Source organism: Saimiri boliviensis, chromosome 9 (assembly GCF_048565385.1).
Source record: "Saimiri boliviensis isolate mSaiBol1 chromosome 9, mSaiBol1.pri, whole genome shotgun sequence".
NCBI lineage: Eukaryota > Metazoa > Chordata > Mammalia > Primates > Cebidae > Saimiri > Saimiri boliviensis.
In genome coordinates, this window is record NC_133457.1 from 33319089 (window position 1) to 33337948 (window position 18860).

Here is an 18860-nt window from a genome sequence, read left to right on the forward strand (position 1 = left end):
ATTATGTATGAAGTACGGCGTATCTAAGAATAGCCTAAGCTCAGCCACAGAGATTAATACTGTCAGTGGCTTTCAACTCACTGTCAGGACAAGAAGGGAGTAACCATAGCAACCAAAAATCAACAGGTAAAAAACCTCATCTAAAGTTGACAGAAAAAGTTTAGCTTTAATAAAACCTATTTTCAATTCCTGTCTCTAAACCTTTGAATTCAAATAGTTCAATCACTTGAAGGTAATAAAATTAGAATTTTGGTAGTTTTGACAACACAAATGGCCTTCTAGTTTTGAGTTCCAGAACTGTGAGGAAATACTGTTAAACTGTCAATTTAATACCTCTGTAAAGGGCCATTTGAACAAATGTCATTATATAATTTTTGACTAAAAGATTTTCTCTATATTTATTCTGCTATCAGTTATAAAAACAGCCTTGAATAGTGCTTGACATTTTAAGATACTTATTGTATGTGTGACAAAAACATAGGGTGATACAATAATAGAAAAGATAGAGAAGCAACGTAAGTGTCCAGCAATGGATGACTAGATGAGTATCTGCTATATACACAAAATGGAATACTATTCAGCCATAAAAAATAAAATCATGTCTTCTGCAGCAACATGGATGGAACTGGAGGTCATTATGTTAAGTGAAACCACTCAGAAATATCAAATTGTGCATGTTCTCACTTGGGAGCTAAACAATGTATGCACATGGACATAGAGTGTAGCATAATAGACAATGGAGACTCAGAAAGGTGGGAAGGTGGTAAGGGATGGGAAATTACTTAATGGGCTCAATGTGCACTATTTGGGTGATGGTTCCACTAAAAGCCCAGACTTGACCACTATGCAGTATATCCATGTATCAAAACTGCATTTGTACCCCTTGCATTTATACCAAAAAAAGGAAAAGAAGAGAAAAGAAAATGTAAGGTGTTACGGAGTTCTCTTGACATGAATGGATTAGTGAAAATAATAAAGGATCTGGAGAGTAACTCCTAGAGTAAGTTTCTGAGACAGCTCTCGAAGCCACCTTGGTAGCCTGTGCCCCAGTACATAATGGAGGCTCAGCAGCCCTTATGTCATTAAGTGCCCCGGAGGCATCATTAAGTTCTGACAGACCTATTCTTGCTCAAGGAGCTCACACACCTCATCTTAGAACCAGCACATCCCAAATTCCAGCATCATTTTGCATTATTTGATAGAGGAATATCCAGTTGGGTAATGAGAAATGTGGTACTAGTCCAGCTCTTCAACTAACCAGTTGTGGGCCCTGGACAAGTTATTACTTAGCTCTATGGCTATAGGCTGGAAGAGTCTCTCAGGTTCTTCCCTGAGAAGAGACAGTTAAGAGTTAAAGGGAAACAGGAGATGACTTGTGTTTGACACCCATTTTGGGCCATTCCCAATACTAGGGTTTAAAAATATTTTTTTGGCAAGGAACTGGCAAGATAGAGGGAGAGAAATGTCAAGTACATATGTGTCGACATATGAGGACACATTCATAAGCAGGCCAAGCTAAGGGACAGAGCCCGGGTTCAACCCTAGATCTTTTTGATGCCACATGAGGTTGTCTCTGTTTCTCAGACACCGCTTCACCACTCTTATGAACTGGCTCTTGCCTGCTATGTATATAGGTTGATCCCCGAGTGCTAGTTACGTGCACTGAAGTCTTCTATTTTCTAAGCATAGAAGATTAGGTCCCTTGGAAAGTCCCTCTATAATCTTCCTTTTATCTAGCCAACCACTGTTAACAGTATTTTCATACCAAATATATACTGTTTTGCCATCTGCTGTTATCACCTAATATTCTATCACTGACATCTACTTATGTTAATAAATATTTTAATCTTTATAAAGATTGAATTATACTGTATTATATTAAATCCCTTACTATGAATATTTTAGTCCTTCCAATTTTGTTCTCCTTTAATAATCAGAAAGAGAAATACATCTATGGAAAAATATAAGGGTATAAAAATAATTTTTTAGGAAACATAATATGTTAAAAAACAAATAAAGAGCATCAACTTAATCTTTGTGTTTCCGTTAAATCTTTGCTTAGAATCAAAGTTGCCTGCAATCTAGGAACGTCCTTTAATTAGCCATTGTTACATTATGCATTTGAACTGAAAAGTATCTGTGGGCCTTGGGGCCAGGAATTCTTGGTAGCATCCCTCAATCCCACTTTAAAAACGCAGTCATGCTATTTATATCAAGGAAGAAAAGTCAACAGCTATGTGAACAAGTTCTGGTTGAATGTGAAACATACACAGAAAAACAAATCTAGTTTTGTGGTTAGTTGAAAATTCACAGCTGGTATAGGCTTTTCTTTCCATTTTAATTAACATGTTTCCCCATCCTATGCAATAAGAAAATGCTCTTTTAGTGCTGATTGAAAGACCAAAGTCAGAGCAAAAGCTGTTTGAAAATTCTGAGGCTTAAATAAAGCTACTTTAAAAGCTGCTGTGTGTACCAAGCAACTTGGAAATTTCCTAACAGGATTTTGTAGAGTTCCAGTAAATCTTTCTCCCCATCACTTCTTTGCTCCCTTACTTCGGTGAAAACTAAAGTCAAGCAATGCAAAGATCATCCAAGTAGCCAGAAAAGCAAAAACTACACATACATTTAAAAATTATATTTAAATAAGTAACCATAATTAGTCATATAAAATATTATTTATATATAAACTATTAGTTCTTTTTCATGTATTTTAAAATACAATATTAGATAATATAAGATTCATGTAAAATTAGGTCTATAACTTATTACCCCCATTTTTCTAAGAGAAAGAGAATGAGTTTTTTTGTTGTTGTTGTTGAGACGGAGTTTCGCTCTTGTTACCCAGGCTGGAGTGCAATGGTGTGATCTTGGCTCACGGGAACCTTTGCCTCCTGGGTTCAGGCAATTCTCCTGCCTCAGCCTCCTGAGTAGCTGGGATTACAGGCACGCGCCACCATGCCCAGCTCATTTTTTGTATTTTTAGTAGAGACGGGGTTTCACCATGTTGACCAGGATGGTCTCGATCTCTCGACCTCGTGATCCACCCGCCTCGGCCTCCCAAAGTGCTGGGATTACAGGCTTGAGCCACCGCGCCCAGCGAGTTTTTTTTTTTTTTTTAATTATTTTCTTCTCTTCTCTTTCCTCCCTTTGCCTTGTTCTCCATTTCCTACTTAGCTCTTTAAATGCAACCTTTATCTGCTTTTTACCAGACACTTCCTACAGAGCAGGCTTACCTAACTGCGTGCTTGCGTAGAAGCTCCAGAGCTGGAAATCCCTCCCACCCAGAGATTTATTTGAGAGACAACAGTCAATTTACAACATCAAGTATGTCCAAGATGAAACTCTCCCTCTACTGGAGAGTATCTCAGACAATAGTCACTTTACAACCTAGCTCTGCCTACTGGTGCCAGCTGACCTGGTAGAGAAGGCACTGAAGCCACTGACACAGACTCTTACCCTGCTCACTCCTTCCCTTGTATGCTGCTCATGCCAAGGCCCCCTTTAAAAGCCTGTGTTTTCTGTCCTCAAAGTGAGGTGGTACCTTTAAAGGCAAGAGTCTGTACTTCTTCCCCTAAGCTAAGCTATGGAAGGAAAAGCCTCCTCATACCAGAACTCGCTCTTGTTAATTGGACTCTGCAAGTTGTGGGCAGCTGAATTGGTGACTTGGTCATAGCTCTATATGACTTTTTAAAATAATCATCAAGCAGCTTATTAATAAACAGAGTCTGTAAGAGATCAAATGTGACAGGGGTAATGTTTCTTGCTGTGATGAGAGATACTACCCTATCAATCATCTACCACGGTTTCTCCTGCTGTTTTTTCCCGAGTCCTTTCCCTGCAGTATGGTTGAGAGGGCAGGAATACGGCTGAGGGTAGAACAGGACCCAGCCAGCTACTAATAAGACACTGTCAGGCAGCCAGCCATCTAGATCAGCATCTCTCCAAATCTTTTAAGAGAACAGTTATTATTTTATTGAGGCTAGCAGGTTTAGGCTATACCCAAATGACAGCCATTGTTGTCACTTGTAATGGCTTAGAGCTTGTTGGGGTTTGAAGACAGAGAGTTTACCGCCAATGAAGGCCCCAGAGGCCTTGGTGGATTCTCTTTGGTTCTGCCTCAGAGGTGGGATGCATCCTGATTTCTTACAATACTTGGTATTGCCCTTTCTCAATGCTACAGAGCAGCACACTGGCCATTTCCATGAGAGCACATGTCTTAGTTTCCTAATGCATTCATAAACTACCAATCTTAGACTGGACAGTGAAGAAACAAAAGATGTCCATAAATGGGCTAAAAAATAGTAAAAATGGTGCATGGCAAAAGCTTTTGTAAGCAGCATTACTGAAGTGATTCATACATGAGCCAGCATAAGGTATCTCTAATACAAGATATAAAACCTTCTACAAATGCAGAGCAGTGCCTGAAGACTTTCCAATATGACATGCATGACCCCCATGCAAACTGAACTTCCAGCAGGGACATTCCTTCGAATAAAAGCACAGTTAGAAGAAAGAAAAGGTCATGCATTTCAGGCAGGTGGTTAAAAAGTACATTTTTTTAAAAAAGAAAGAATTGTCAAAATAATGACATTAGTGATTACTGACAGGTTGGTACAGTGGTATAGCTGATTATTTGATCTTAACGCAATATTTCATTTTTGTTTGAGGTAAACAGACATTTACAAAGGACAGTATATCAGGAGTTGAGATTTGTAGTCAGATTGCTTTAAAAATTTATTTTATCATTTTTGTTTAGAAAAAGAGTCTCACTTTGTCACCCAGGCTGGAGTGTAGTGTTACATTCACAGATTGCTGCAACCTCAAACCCCTGGGTTTAAGCAATCTTCCCATCTTAGCCTCTTTAGTAGCTGGGACTACGGGCACATGCCACTATGCCCAACTAATTTAAAAACCTTTTTTTTTTTGAAGAGACAGGGTCTTGCAATGTTGCTCAGGCTGGTCTCAAATTCCTGGCCTCAAATCTTCCCACCTTTGCTTTCCAAAGTGCTGGGATTACAGGTATGAGCCATTGCATCCAGCCTATAGTCAGGTTGCTTGATTTTCAAGCTCCACTCAATTTACTAGTGATATAATCTTGAGGCATTTTCTTAATTCTTCCATGCCTTGGTTTCCTCATCTTATAATGGAGAGAGTAATAGTACTTCTATTATATGGCTGTTGTAAGGATTAAATAAGATACCTCATGTAAACAGCTTAGCACAGGGCCTAGAACAAAGTAATGCTAGTGGCTATTACTGTGATGACTCATTGTTCCCAGGGCCAAAGTAATTCACTTACCAAGATGAGTGTCCATCACCTTTGCACAGTATTTGCACATGGCATCCAGGTCATTCAACTGTCCTTGAAGGAAGGAAATTTGGGCTTCTAATTCTTCTTCCTAAAATAAAGGGATAAACATATGGAAATTTTTTAGAGATAGTCAAATAAAATCTGTAAAGTTTTCTAAATGATCTATACTAGTTTAAAGAAGCATGTTATCTTTTTAAACCTAGACAAATCAAAACTGCAACTGCCACCACCAACAAAATAGCAAAAGGATAAACCGGAAAATTTTCAAGGTCTGTACTCTTCCTAATTGAATTCTAGGTTTAGGCCATGTGTAACTATTTGCATATACAACCTTGTTAAAATATGGACAATACATCGTCAATAAACATTGAGCAACACAAATTAAGAGGGCAATTTGCATTTCAGTGGACTATACTTCCTAAGCAGCTGGTACAAAAATACTATGTTTTTTTTCACATGTTTGGGAAACCAAAGATTTCCATTTTTGTAAGACAAATCTTTAAGCCTGGAACCTGGACTCTGTTAAGAAAACAAAACAAAACACACATTTCATCATTTTCTAGACAATAATAATCTCTTAAAATGTGAGATTTCCTAAAGTGCTTAGAAAAGTTTTGCCCCAGCAGCCCATAAATTGCTGCTCAAAGTTAGACCTAAAATACAAGAGAGGATACTGTCAGCACTGGAATAGGCTAGAAAATTGATTTTCCAGTCTTAGATCTACTTGTCCTTTTCCATAAGAATCCTCTGTATCATTAAAAAAGAAGGAAAGAAAAACCTACCGAAGTATTGTTTCTCTTAGAGAATGAGTATAATTTGACTTGTACATGGAAATTAATAGTTGAAAAGGTTACTTGTAGATATATTCCATTTTAACAATATGCATATGCAGCACTGAAAATTATTGTTTTTTAACTGCTGCCTGAAGAACTAGCCCTTAGGAATAGGCATTGACACAGTTGGCACAGAACAGACATAGTACCAGGCATGGTGGCTTATGCCTGTAAATCCCAGCATTTTGAGAGGCAGAGGCAGGCAGATCACTTGAGGTCAGGAGGTAGGGGCCAGCCTTGCCAACACGGTAAAACCCTGTCTCTGCTAAAAATACAAAAAATTAGCTAGGAGTGGTGGTGAGCACCTGTAAAGCTACTCAGGAGGCTGAGGCAGGAGAATCTCTTGAACCTGGGAGGTGGAGGTTGCACTGAACTGAGATCACGCCACTGCACTCCAGCCTCGGAGACAGAGCAAGACTCTGTCTCAAAAAAACCCCCAAAAACAAAAAAACAAAAATCCCCAAAACCAAACAAAAAAACAGACGTAGTAGTAACAGCTTTAAAAACAAATTATTATGAAATGTCTACTGTAGGATTATGCAAGCACTAACCACGTTCTTTACATAGCCTACAAGTGCAGCAGCCTCTCCTCCAATGCTCAAACAAGAACAAACACTACCAGAAGAGGCTTAGCCAAAGGATGACTAGAGGTAATTTTGGAGGTGGGGTTGCCTTCCTTACTCTGCAGCTGGGCATTAAGGTAGAAAAGAATGAGGCATTTCAGGGCATTTTTCTACTTCTTTTTCTCATTTGTTTCTGCACAGGCTTGAATTTCCCTGGTGATCAGAAAACTGTAGGAATTAGAGAAAGAAGGCTACATCTGCTGTTTAATAATGGTTGTGGTTAGTCTCCAAAGATGGCCACCATCAATTTCTTCCCTCCCTGACTGTGCATGTTGCTCCATTCATTACTAGGTAGTATGTATTCCCCCATCCTTGTAACTGAACTGGCCTGTGACTCGCATTGATCCTGAGCATCTAGCAGAAAATTAAACTGCTAATACTGGGCTAGGTTAAGAGGCTTGCCAGCTTCTGCTTTCATTAGAAGATAGCAAACATGCTATAAAGAAGTTCAGGCTCCAATACTGAAAGAAAGGAGAGAAAATATGGAGAGAAAGAGGCCACATGAGAAGCACAGAGGTTCTAGACATGTGAATAAAGTTTTTCTGGACTTTTCAGCTCGACCCAGCTGAAGCCAGCCCAGTAAGTGTCCCAAGTCAACACTATGTGGAGCAGATGACAGAACAGCCTGAGCCCTGCTCAAATTCTTGATCCACAGACATGAGGGTACTAAATTTTGAAGTGGCTTGTTGTGTAGCAATGGACAACAGAAATAGTGGCAGAATGAAAATAATACTAACTTAGCATATGGCATGAGGAAACCTACGTTCTATTCCTGGTCCTGCCATTAATAAGTCATGGGACCTTAAGTAATTCTCTGTCAACTCTGGACCTAAATTCAGTCCTCTCAGGTGAATGGAAAAGTTAGAGGCTTTGCTTCCAAGGAACTTACAAACTAGTAACTGGAAAAAGAAAGGTGTAAGATCCTGGTCTACCCTACTGAACCATTTACCTTTTTAGTTTGCTGCAGACACAAACCCCAACTAGCTGAGTCTAGAACTGTATCGAGGCCAGAGTTTGCTAGTCTCTTAAAAAGAAAGGGCCAGTCTATGGCCTGTGTTTTGCCTTACAAGTGGCTACCAATTGGGGTGCTGACAGCCCAGAGTGGACAAGGGGCACAAGGAATGCAATGCTTCTTGGCTTAAAAACATCTCTTCCATCTACTCTATGCATTAGTTTAATTTGGATTAGCCACCACTTCTTTTAAAATACAAAAGCCATTGGGAGCTTTAATACCCAGCAGTCATTCATACCTAAATGGAATTATTTTCTTTTGCACAGGAAAGTAAACTGGGAAGGAAGAACTTCATAAGACACACTTCATAAGATGTAGGCACAGCCTGCTGGCGGTGAGGTGTTGAACAGCTGGTAGAAGGTATCAGCTTAAAGAGGACCTCTTTCTCAAAACATTTTATTGCTCTAGCAGGAACTTTAATAAAGACTGTGATGAGACTGGGGTCCTCCAACTTGTGGAGTTAATGGGAAGTCCTAAGAGTATAGCAGTCCAGGGCACTTGCTGAGCGAATATGCAGGGATATAAAAACACAAATTTCCAAGTTTGCAATGTTTGATTAGGGCTCTAGTGGCAGCCACTGAAGAGCATCTTGAATACCTAAAACCCAAGTAGTTCTTGAGACAAACAGAATCTGTTTGTCTCATTATAAACACATGGAAAAACACAACTTTGAATCATTTAAACCTTCTTTTTCAAAGGGATGGTTTATAAAAGCCAAATACATGAGATAAAAGAGGACTCCTCTGGTTGAAGCAGGCTGAGATACCAAGAACCTTGTCCATTTGAAAGTTTGAAATCCAGTGTATTATCCTTTTAGAGTTTGCTTAATCTTAAAACATTTCTAAACCCTTCAACTATCACTCAGACTTTATAAATAGAAATGGAATCACTTGGAGGCAAAAGGGTGGCTTGTCATTTATTCTTCACTGTATTATATAATTACAGATAAAAGACAGAGCCAAGAACCAAGCTTCTAAAATTGTGGGAACTGACTTTACATTTTTATCTTAGCTTCTCATCCTCCACACTCCTCCCAACTAACAGTGCTTTAGACATTGACAGCTTTAGTTATTTGTTTTCATTAAATTGGTCCTCTGTAATAAAAACGCTTGACTAATTGCCTTGAGGTTTTATTAAACCAATCAGTTAGTATAATTGTTATGTGTAAATAAGACACTGAAGAGAAATGTGTATCATATTCACTTTTATGTGTGTGTCTTGCCTTCCATTATGGGAGGGCGTAGGGCAGGGAAAAATGGAATGCTGAAATAGACACAGCTGGGTTCAAATCCTATTTTTCTCAGTTATTAGCTGTATAATCTTGGACAAGTTCCTTCATTTCTTGGTTTATTCAACCCCACCTGGAAGGACTGGGGAAGAACAAAATGAGAAAATGTGGAGAACACAGCATCTGGCACAGAGCAGGCACTCAATAAAGGGAATCACTCTTTCTTTTAAAAAAATTTTTATAATAAAATTAAGACAGTGAAATTCGATTTTATTTTATTTTTATTTTTATTTTTTTTTGAGACGGAGTTTCGCTCTCGTTACCCAGGCTGGAGTGCAATGGCGCGATCTCAGCTCACCGCAACCTCCGCCTCCTGGGTTCAGGTGATTCTCCTGCCTCAGCCTCCTGAGTAGCTGGGATTACAGGCACGCGCCACCACGCCCAGCTAATTTTTTGTATTTTTAGTAGAGACGGGGTTTCACCATGTTGACCAGGATGGTCTCGATCTCTTGACCTCGTGATCCACCCGCCTCGGCCTCCCAAAGTGCTGGGATTACAGGCTTGAGCCACCGCGCCCGGCCTGAAATTCGATTTTAAATACAAAGTTTTACGATTCACTGTTGGAAAACATTAGTTTCTGGTTTAAAAACTTTATGTAGCTTAGCCCAGAAAGATTAATTAAAGCTAAGAGCCCATCACCATCTTAAACTCTAGATAGCAAATTAATGCGCAAGGCAAGAAATTAATAGAGGATGATGAAGTTGGACCACATTCAGACTACAGTGTTAACATCAATCATTCTTGGTGCACTATAGGAAAGGACCAGAAGATGAGGGCCACTCTATCAGGAGAGAAAAATAACTAGCATCAGATCCCTTCATGTTGATTATAATATGCCAGACACTGAGCTTTGCTGTATTAACACATTTACTCTTCACACAGACCTCTGAGGTAGATTCCCTCATTATCTCCTAAATGAAATATGGTCTACTCCTCTGTAGGCCACACCCTCTGGAAGTGCATGCTAAGGTTTAGATAGCTCTTTGAGAACCCAAGTCACTTGCCTGCTACTCTCATGTCTTCCCTGCGTACACATTGCTTCCTGTGCCTCATTACTATGGTCTTTCCCGTGAATAATCCCCTTTTTCCATCTCCTTTAACTGAGATTCACCAGTTGTAATGCTGAGTCCTAATGTCAAATTGCTTATTAACTTGTTTTCCTTCAAAAACATTCAGGTATGACTGGCTGTGTTGTTTTGTTGTTTGCTGAATGATTGTTTGACTAAATAATCTAAAGAAATAGTTTTTTGAATTTGCTTTTTAGTAAGTGGTATTTCTACTGCCATTCGGCCCCAAATAGTTGATACATCATCATACTTATAAATGCTATATATCTCAGTTGTTTAGATTTAATATGTCAATTTTATGAAATGATTCAATGTCTTCCTATTTCTTTTTTAAAAAGAGGACCAAGTTTCATAGTTTATTATTTGTTCACATATTAACTTATTTAAAAATGATGTTCATTTGTGTTGTGTGAGGCCTTGTGTAAAATGCAATAATGACTAAAACATGGCCACTGACTTCTAAAAGTTTAGAGGATGGTCAAACCTGCACAGAAAGCTAAGAGGGGTATAAGATTAAGTTCTGTAGAAAAGACATGAGAGAGGATTTCTCACAATTCTGGAAAGGGAAGATGATTTCAATTTGTGTATGTGGAAAGGAAAGGAGGTTTTCTAGTATTTTTGAGGGATCCTGAAGGAGGGTCTTGGCTTAGACAAAATCATAAGGAAAGATGTTTTAGGAGTCAGGATAGTATGGCATCTGGACAGCGAGGCAGTCACTGAGCTGAGCCAGAACATGGGGATAATAGGAGCTGAGGTTCAGCAGAAAGGCTTCCCTTCCTTTTCTGTTCATCCCTGTTGTATTTTCACTTCATATAATTACGTTCTGGGGGTTGGGGTTTGACATGCAGACTGCTGTGGCCACTGCCCCCAACACACACCATGCTAACAAATGATTATACAGGCTGCAGTGGTGTTTCTGCCCATGGACTAATTCAAACTCCAGGGTAATAGTGAGGCAGGAAAGGCACTGAGGTGGAATTCTGCTTAGATTCTAAGTGGGTGTCCTCAGATCACAAGAGAAGCAGACAAGGGAACCAACACTAACTGTAGGCAGCAGGAACAGGCTAAATATAGCATCCAGAAGACAGGAAAGACGCCCAGTCTTTCTCAAGCAGATGGGTGAACAAGAAGTGGGAAGTAAAGGAAATGGAAAGTCTCGAGGAGAAAAAGTGGAAAGGCCACGGATGTTCAGAGGAAGCTGTGGTGTATACAAGGGCAAAACACATACACGGTGTGAATGAAATCCAAGTCAGAAGCATATGGTATCAGCAGAGGAAGATACCACCAGAAAAAATGGAAGAAGAGCACAAAGACGACTTTTTAAGACTATTATAATAAGTGGCATGAGGTGTGAAGCTGTACAGCCACACTGGTGAGCAAGCTGAAATATAAATCACAAGCTTTAAAATCAGTATATACTAGGCTTGACACTTAACCTTCTCTGTGATTCTGACCAGATAACAAAGTTCTTTGAGCCTCAGTTTCCTGTTTACAAAATGGTGATAATAACAGTTTCTATCTCATGTGCTTGTTGGAGAACTGAATTATATGAGGTTTTCCAGATTAAATACTTTGCACAGTGCTTAGTATATGGTAAACACTCAGTAAATGTAAATTTTGTTGTCTCTGAATTTTAATACAATCCTAGAAAGTTATTTCAAAGAATTATGAATGCATGCAAAAATAAATCCCAGGATATTTATCACACATTCAATAGCAACATACACACATATCGGCATATGCACCCCAAAGAAATCCTAAATGTCTAATGATGGGTGATTTGGGTAACTTGTGGAATATTTATAAACAGTATACTATGCAAACTTTATTATTTCTTTTTTTTTTTTTTTTGAGTAAGAGTCTTGCTTTGTTACCCAGGCTGGAGTGCAGTGGTGTGATCTTGGCTCACTGCAACCTCTGCCTCCCGGGTTCAAGCGATTCTCCTGCCTCAGCCTCCCAAGTAGCTGGGATTACAGGTGACCGCTATCCCACCCAGCTAAGTTTTTTTAAAAAAATCATTTTTAGTAGAGATGGGGTTTTACCATGTTGGTCGGCTGGTCATGAATTCCTGACCTCAAGTGATCTGCCTGCCTCAGCCTCTAAAAGTGCTGGGATTACAGGCATGAGCCACTGGGCTCAACTTATGCAATCTTTAAAAATATCTAGGAGATATTTTTATAGGAGAACATTTAACAATAACATATCACATACTAATTGGGAAAACAGGTTACAAAGTAGTAGGTAAAGAAGGATTCTGATAAAAAATATATATGTATATATGTATGTATATGCATAGGAAAAAAAATGGAAATAGTCACCAAATAGTTTATATTGCTTTTCTCAAAAAGTAGAATTATGGGTGATATTTTTCTCTCCTTTTTGCTAATTTTCTGTGGATTTTCATTAAAATTGGATATTTTTGCAATAAGAAAATCTAATAATGCAAATAAAATAATAGAGAAGAAAAAAGTGAAAGGTGATTGCTAAGGAGAAAAAAGAGGTAACTGATTCTAAACCAAGCCCCAAATAACATTCTCTACTCAAAACAAATCTGTACTCTAAATGACACTAAATATTGAGAAAAACTTCTATAAAATAAGTTGTAAAAAAGGTAAATAATGGCATTTTGTCCCATGTGCAAACCCTGAGTAGTACAGTACTATTATGGTAAAAGGCTTCCTTCCACATGATTAAAGTGAGAATGTCAGTGGCTGCTGCTCTTTATGGGTTGCTTAGAAATAAAGTGATTCTTAAAGATATTTTAAAAATAAAAATGCTTACAAATTCCCCAGTAAATAACAGTTCCCATTTTTGGACGGGATGTACACAAACAAGTTAAATGGAAATGGCCTTTAGACATTTTGAACTGAAATTCAAAGCTCAAGATGTCAAATTTATGCTATCAAACTATATCATTTCAGAACTAGAAATGTCTTTGGAGATCATTTATTTCAATCCTTTCTTGTTTACAAGTAAAGTAACTTTTTCTGGCTAGGTAGCTGGCCAGTAGCAGAAACCCCACTAGTAGGCTTCCTTGTTTTTCAGCCACTGAAGCACTGTGGTGTCCCACCACTGACACATTCACATGCTAGGGGACACTGGAGTTGTCCTGAGAGGATGGGTTTTCCTAACAATCACTGAGCCCTTTTCCTTCTACCCCACATCATCCTGTACTCACAGTGCTCCTTCCTGACTATTGAAGGCTACAGCAAAGCCACTAAAACCTAAACTCAACAGGATTTTGTATCACTTTTCATTCCTTTAGTTTCCTTCAGAAACTTGGATACAACCCTTACATTAAAAATACCAACTCTTTATCAAGTTAAAAATTGCCTGTGATAAAATTGGGCTGGCCAGGTGAGGCATGAGTCAGGCTTTGCCAGCCCCCCTGGATCTAATAGATAGAGATGATTCCAATCCCTTCTCTGCCGCAGCCCAAGAAGGGCTGCAGGGATAGACCCACAAGGTCAGGTATAGGGAGAAACCTTTTTTTCCCTGCAAAAAATTTCTCTACCAAATTGCTATGTGACTTATAGCACATCCCTGGAATTGACAAATTATATATCAACTCTACATTCTCTTCATTGGTTTACATGTGAAGAGTTCCAAATCTCTTTTTGGAGTCAGGTGTTGGCAGGTTAAAATAATTAATTCAGATCACATGCTTGCCGTGGGTGCGACATATGGGGTATGGATTACAAATATTTTAAAAATAGTGCATGTAAGGTTCGCAAAATTAAGGGAAAGAAATTTCCCTTTATATTCAGCTGTTGCTTGTAAGTTTTATTTAGGGAGTAAAAAAGACCTTCATTTCTTACCCCCTTTTATTTTTCAGCTCTACCTGATAAGGCAGAAATTCTTCATTGCCCAGTTATGACTAATAACTTTTTTTCTAGATGGTGCTAACCACAGACTCTATATCCCTCAGTTTTCTTATGTGCAAAATGGGAAGGAATTCTAGCAGTGACCTTATAGCATTGCTTGAGGATTAAACTGGCTAATACATGGAAAATGCTCAGAACAGAGGACAGACTTATAGAAGGTGTCCTATAACTATTAGCACTTTAGCCACCATTTACACAGAGAACATGCTCACACTAGGATATATTTGAAGCTTGCTTTATATGTAGAAAATCTCATTCCTGACTTGGTATTCAATTAATGTTATTAACGTCAATTCTTTTCAATCTTTAATATGAACAAAAATCACCTAGGATCTTGTTAAAATGCAGAGTCTGACTGAGTAGGTTTGGGGTGGGGCCTAAGATTCTGCATTTCTGACAATCTCCCAGGGGACGGGATCCAGCTGGTCCATGGATCACAATTTGGATGGCAAGGATTTAAATAACTCATCTCATGCCCTCCTCCTATTAATGTTTACTTCTAAATACATCTTCCCATCATTCTAGGAAAGTGGTGAAGTACTTTATTATCTATCTTATCTAAGGCAATTTTAACAGATGGCTGCATGGTTAGATGCATATTTGGTGACAGTCCAAAAGACCTCTTCTCAACATGGAGTAGGATGCAGCAGGGAGAGAATCAGGGTGACTAGCTTCCAGGAGAGTCTTCCAACCTCCTTGAGTTATTTTTGTACTGAGCAGCTCTATTATTCTATTTAGAGCAAATTCTTAGAACATTAGATATCAGTTTATTCCACTGTAAACACAAACATTTATAAAATTCCTCTTTAAAAAACAAGTGAAATATGAATTAATTTTGTTGGATTACGCATGCTCTCTTCTGTAACTTTTGACAAACATAGGCTGTGTATTAAGTATCAGAGAATAAAATATGCTTAAACATAAGATGCAATGAAAAGGAAATGGCAAAAATACTTCCATAATTCATAGTTTTAAATTCATCCATGATATTCTGAAGATATCTTTAGAAAAATCTAAGTAATAGTTAAGAACCTTTAGCCTTTAGAAACATGCCTTTATACCTACTGCCATTTTGATATTATGAGCTATTTTAATCTAATTTTGCTTTCCTAGAAGTTGCCTACAAAAAATAATGAACAGAAAAGACAAGAATGGTGCCAAAAAAACAGGATCATGTGCTACAAATTCTAAAGTAAAGTAAATAAGCTTACAATCTGGAATAAATATACTAGAAGTTGAAATAAAACCTTTAATTAGGACCAACTTCACATAGGTGTAACCAGAGGAAGAATAAAACCTCACTTGCAGAGTTAGAAACCTCATTATTTGCAAAAGTCCTGTAACTGCAGTTTTAAATAATTATATGCATACGGTATATGTCTTAGCCCTGTAAAAATTCAAACGGTATAAAAGTGTCAAACATATTTATTAAGGCAACTGCCTGTCTTTTGAACACTTTAACTGGGAAAAAAGGTCTCCCCTAGAAGGGCTTATGTATGGGAGTCTAATTAAATGGTATTAGTGGAGAAATGCTCTCATCTTTTGGGCTTTTATGCTGTCATTTCTGTGTTGTGTTTTTATAATTAGACAACCTGACCAATCATTTGGAAACTTACATAGTTTTCTCCTCCACCAGGACAATAAGCACAGATGTTACTCTACTTAACAAGGGTTTTCCCTCTCACCACTTACATGTGATAAGACCAACTGATGAAACCAGCCAGCCAGCACCAGGGCCTCCAGCTGAGTTTCTCATAGTAATGCTGGCTGGGCAAAACCATCTGCGTGCTCTCCCTTGCTGTTCCTGGCACCAAGGGTAGGCATCTGCACAATGGCTGACCCAGATAGAAGGGCCTGAGCCAAGATTGTTTTTCTTATGACAAAGCTAATTGATCTGTGTGAGGATAAAACGCACATACTTGCACAACTTATTTTCTGGGCTAAATGACCTCTACAATGTCCCAATAAAGACTAACAAAAAACCGTACCCTGCAGCAAATCTGAGCTGAGTAACAAGCACAGTTTAAGAACTACTTTAAGTTAGAACTGGTAGAAACAGTAAGTGTTGGAACAGCCTTGATACTTAACATAAACACAATCACTTCTGAGACTTTGGGATAGAAAAACAGGTGAGAAGGAAAAAATTCTATAAATTATCATCTGGTTTATTCATATGCCTATCATACTTTTGCTAATTCATCCCTTCAGTTATACCCTGTCTCTCACTAAATACCAACAATTCCTATTAGCTTTTTAAATCAGTGGTTGGTAAATGCCGCTGAGAAAAGAGGCAACTTTTCAGGCTCTAGAGGACGCCAGAGCAAAGCCTAAGACATCTCAGTACTTGCACAACACACAAAACCCACAACAGCATTCATTTACTCCTAAACGTTTACTGAGTGCCAGACACAATATCTGGCACAGAGGATACATTGACAAGTGCCTGCAAGAGCCTTATAAGTAAACACAAGTAGTTCTCTGACATTCAAAACAGGGTAAGCATTTGCAGATTATGTAGGACACCCTCCATCTCAAGATGCTGCTGCTTTAGGTTTGGGTAGGGGCTCTGAAATCTGCAGCTTAACTAGGGCCCCAGCTATTTACTGCAAGTGCTGAAAGCTCCTAGCAGAGAAGGCTCCATGGGACGCAAGGGGCTTGGGCTGACACTGGAAGGGAAGGAACTCTTATCAGTTTTTCGGCTACATGAATCACTCTGGTCAGAAGAGGCAGTGCAGGAAAACAACACAGAAGTATGAGAAAGCATGCTTGCTTTGAGGGAAGTGAAACAGCTGTGCCTTCCTGAGGGGCCGTGGAGGAGTAGAAGGGAGGATTGATGATAAGGCTAAACAGGGTGAGACTATAAAGGGCCCTACAGGCCACACCTCAAAATTGAGGGATTTATTTTAGGGAGAAGAGACCCCTGCAGAATTCTGATGGGAAATCAAACCGTATGAGTCAGACATACACAATGCACACACTGGTGTTGTGAAATACTTTGGGTATATGTTGATCATTAACAAAATGGATTAACTAAAATTTCTAATTAACATGTAACTGTTTGTTACTTGAGAACAAAAAAAAAAAATACATAGAGTATAACCTTTCTATGTTCTCATTCCTCTTAGTGCTTACTGCCAGCAATACTTCCAGATGTACTAATTTCTGACAGATGGGCAACTTGGGGCAGAAAGCTGTGAAGGGAAATAGCAGAGATGAGGAAAACAGAGAAAGCTTTGGTAAAGGTGCCTAATATGGTTTGGATTTGTGTCCCTGTCCAAATCTCATCAGGATTTGTGTCCATGACTAAATGTCATGTTGAATTGTAGTCCCTAGTGTTAGAGCAGAGGCAGGGTGGGAAGTGATTGGATCATTTGGATCATGAGGGTCGATTTCCCCCTTGCTGTTATTGTGATAATGAGTTCTCATGAAATTTGGTTTTTAAATTTCCAAATTAAAAAACCCCACCGTTCACTCTCACTTCCTCTTTCTCTGGCTGTATAAGATGTGAATCCTTCTTCTTCACCTTATTCCGTAATTGTAAGTTTCCTGAGGCCTCCCCAGGCATGCTTCTTGTACAGCATCTGGAACTTTGAGCCAATTAAAACCTTCTGTTTATACATTACCTAGTCTCAGGTAGTTATTTATGGCAATATGAGAACAGATTAATACAGAAAATTGGTATTAGGAGTGTGGCATTGCTATACATACCTGAAAATGTGGAAGTAACTTTGGAACAGGCAGAGATTGGAAGATTGGAAGACTGGAACAGTTTGGAGAGTTCAGAAGAAAGAAAAAAAGATGAGGGAAAGTTTGGAACTTCCTGGAAACTTGTTAAACTGTTGTGACCAAAATGCTGATAATGATATGGGCAATGAAGTCCAGGCTGAGGCGGTCTCATATGAAGATGGGAAACTTACTGGGAATTAGAGTAAAGGTCAATTTTGTCATGCATTAGTAAACACACTGGTGGCATTGTGCCCCTGCTCTAGACATCTGTGGAACTTTGAACTTGAGAGTGACAATTTAAGGTATCTGGTGGAAGAGATTTTTAAGAAGCAAAGCATTCAGAATGGGACCTGGCTGCTTCTAACAGCATATGGTCATATGCATGAGCAAAGAGATGATCTGAAAGTGGAAATTATCTAACAGGGAAGCAGAGCATAAAGTTTGGAAAATGTGCAGCCTGGCCATATGGTAGAAAAGAAAAACCCATGTTCTTGGGAGGAATTCAATCTGGCTGCAGAAATTTGCATAAGTAAAGAGGAGCCGAATGTTAATAGCCAAGACAATGGGAAAAATGCCTCAAAGACATCTCAGAGACCTTTGTGGCAGCCCCTTCCATCACAAGCCTAGAGGCCGAGAAGGTAGGAATGGTTTCGTGGGCTGGGTCCAGGGCCCTGCTACCCTGCATAACCTTGGGACATTGCTCCTTGTATCCCAGTTGCTCCCATTCCGGCCACGGCTAAAAGGGCCTAAGATATCTCAGGCCATTGCTCCAGAGGATGAAAACCATAAACTTTGGTAGCTTCCATATGGCATTAAGCCTGTGGGTGTGTAGAGAACAAGAGCTGAGGCTTGGGAGTCTCCATCTAGATTTCAGAGAATGTATGGTGAAATCATCACTGCCAGATGGTGAAAGTCTGCTGCGGGGCAGAGCCTTCATAGAGAACCTCTACTAGGGCAGTGCAGAGGGGAAATGTGGGGATGGAGCTTCCACACAGAGTTTCCACTGGGGCACTGCCTAGTGGAGTTGTGAAGAGAGGGCCACTTTCCTCTAGACCCCAGAATGGTAGATCCATTGACAGCTTGCAGTGTGTGCCTGGAAATGCCACAGTCACTCAAT

At 39.2% G+C, this 18860-nt stretch overlaps 1 protein-coding gene across 13 annotated transcripts in view; it reads right to left on the bottom strand.

Moving 5' to 3' along the window:
- The window catches only part of TBC1D5 (TBC1 domain family member 5), a 584223-nt gene that overhangs the window by 61678 nt on the left and 503685 nt on the right, over positions 1 to 18860 (bottom strand). For all 13 annotated transcript variants that reach the window (XM_074405700.1, XM_074405701.1, XM_074405702.1 and 10 more), the window contains one exon: positions 5299 to 5398. In XM_074405700.1, the coding sequence (XP_074261801.1) occupies positions 5299 to 5398 (100 nt within the window). The remainder of the gene's footprint in view (positions 1 to 5298; positions 5399 to 18860) is intronic.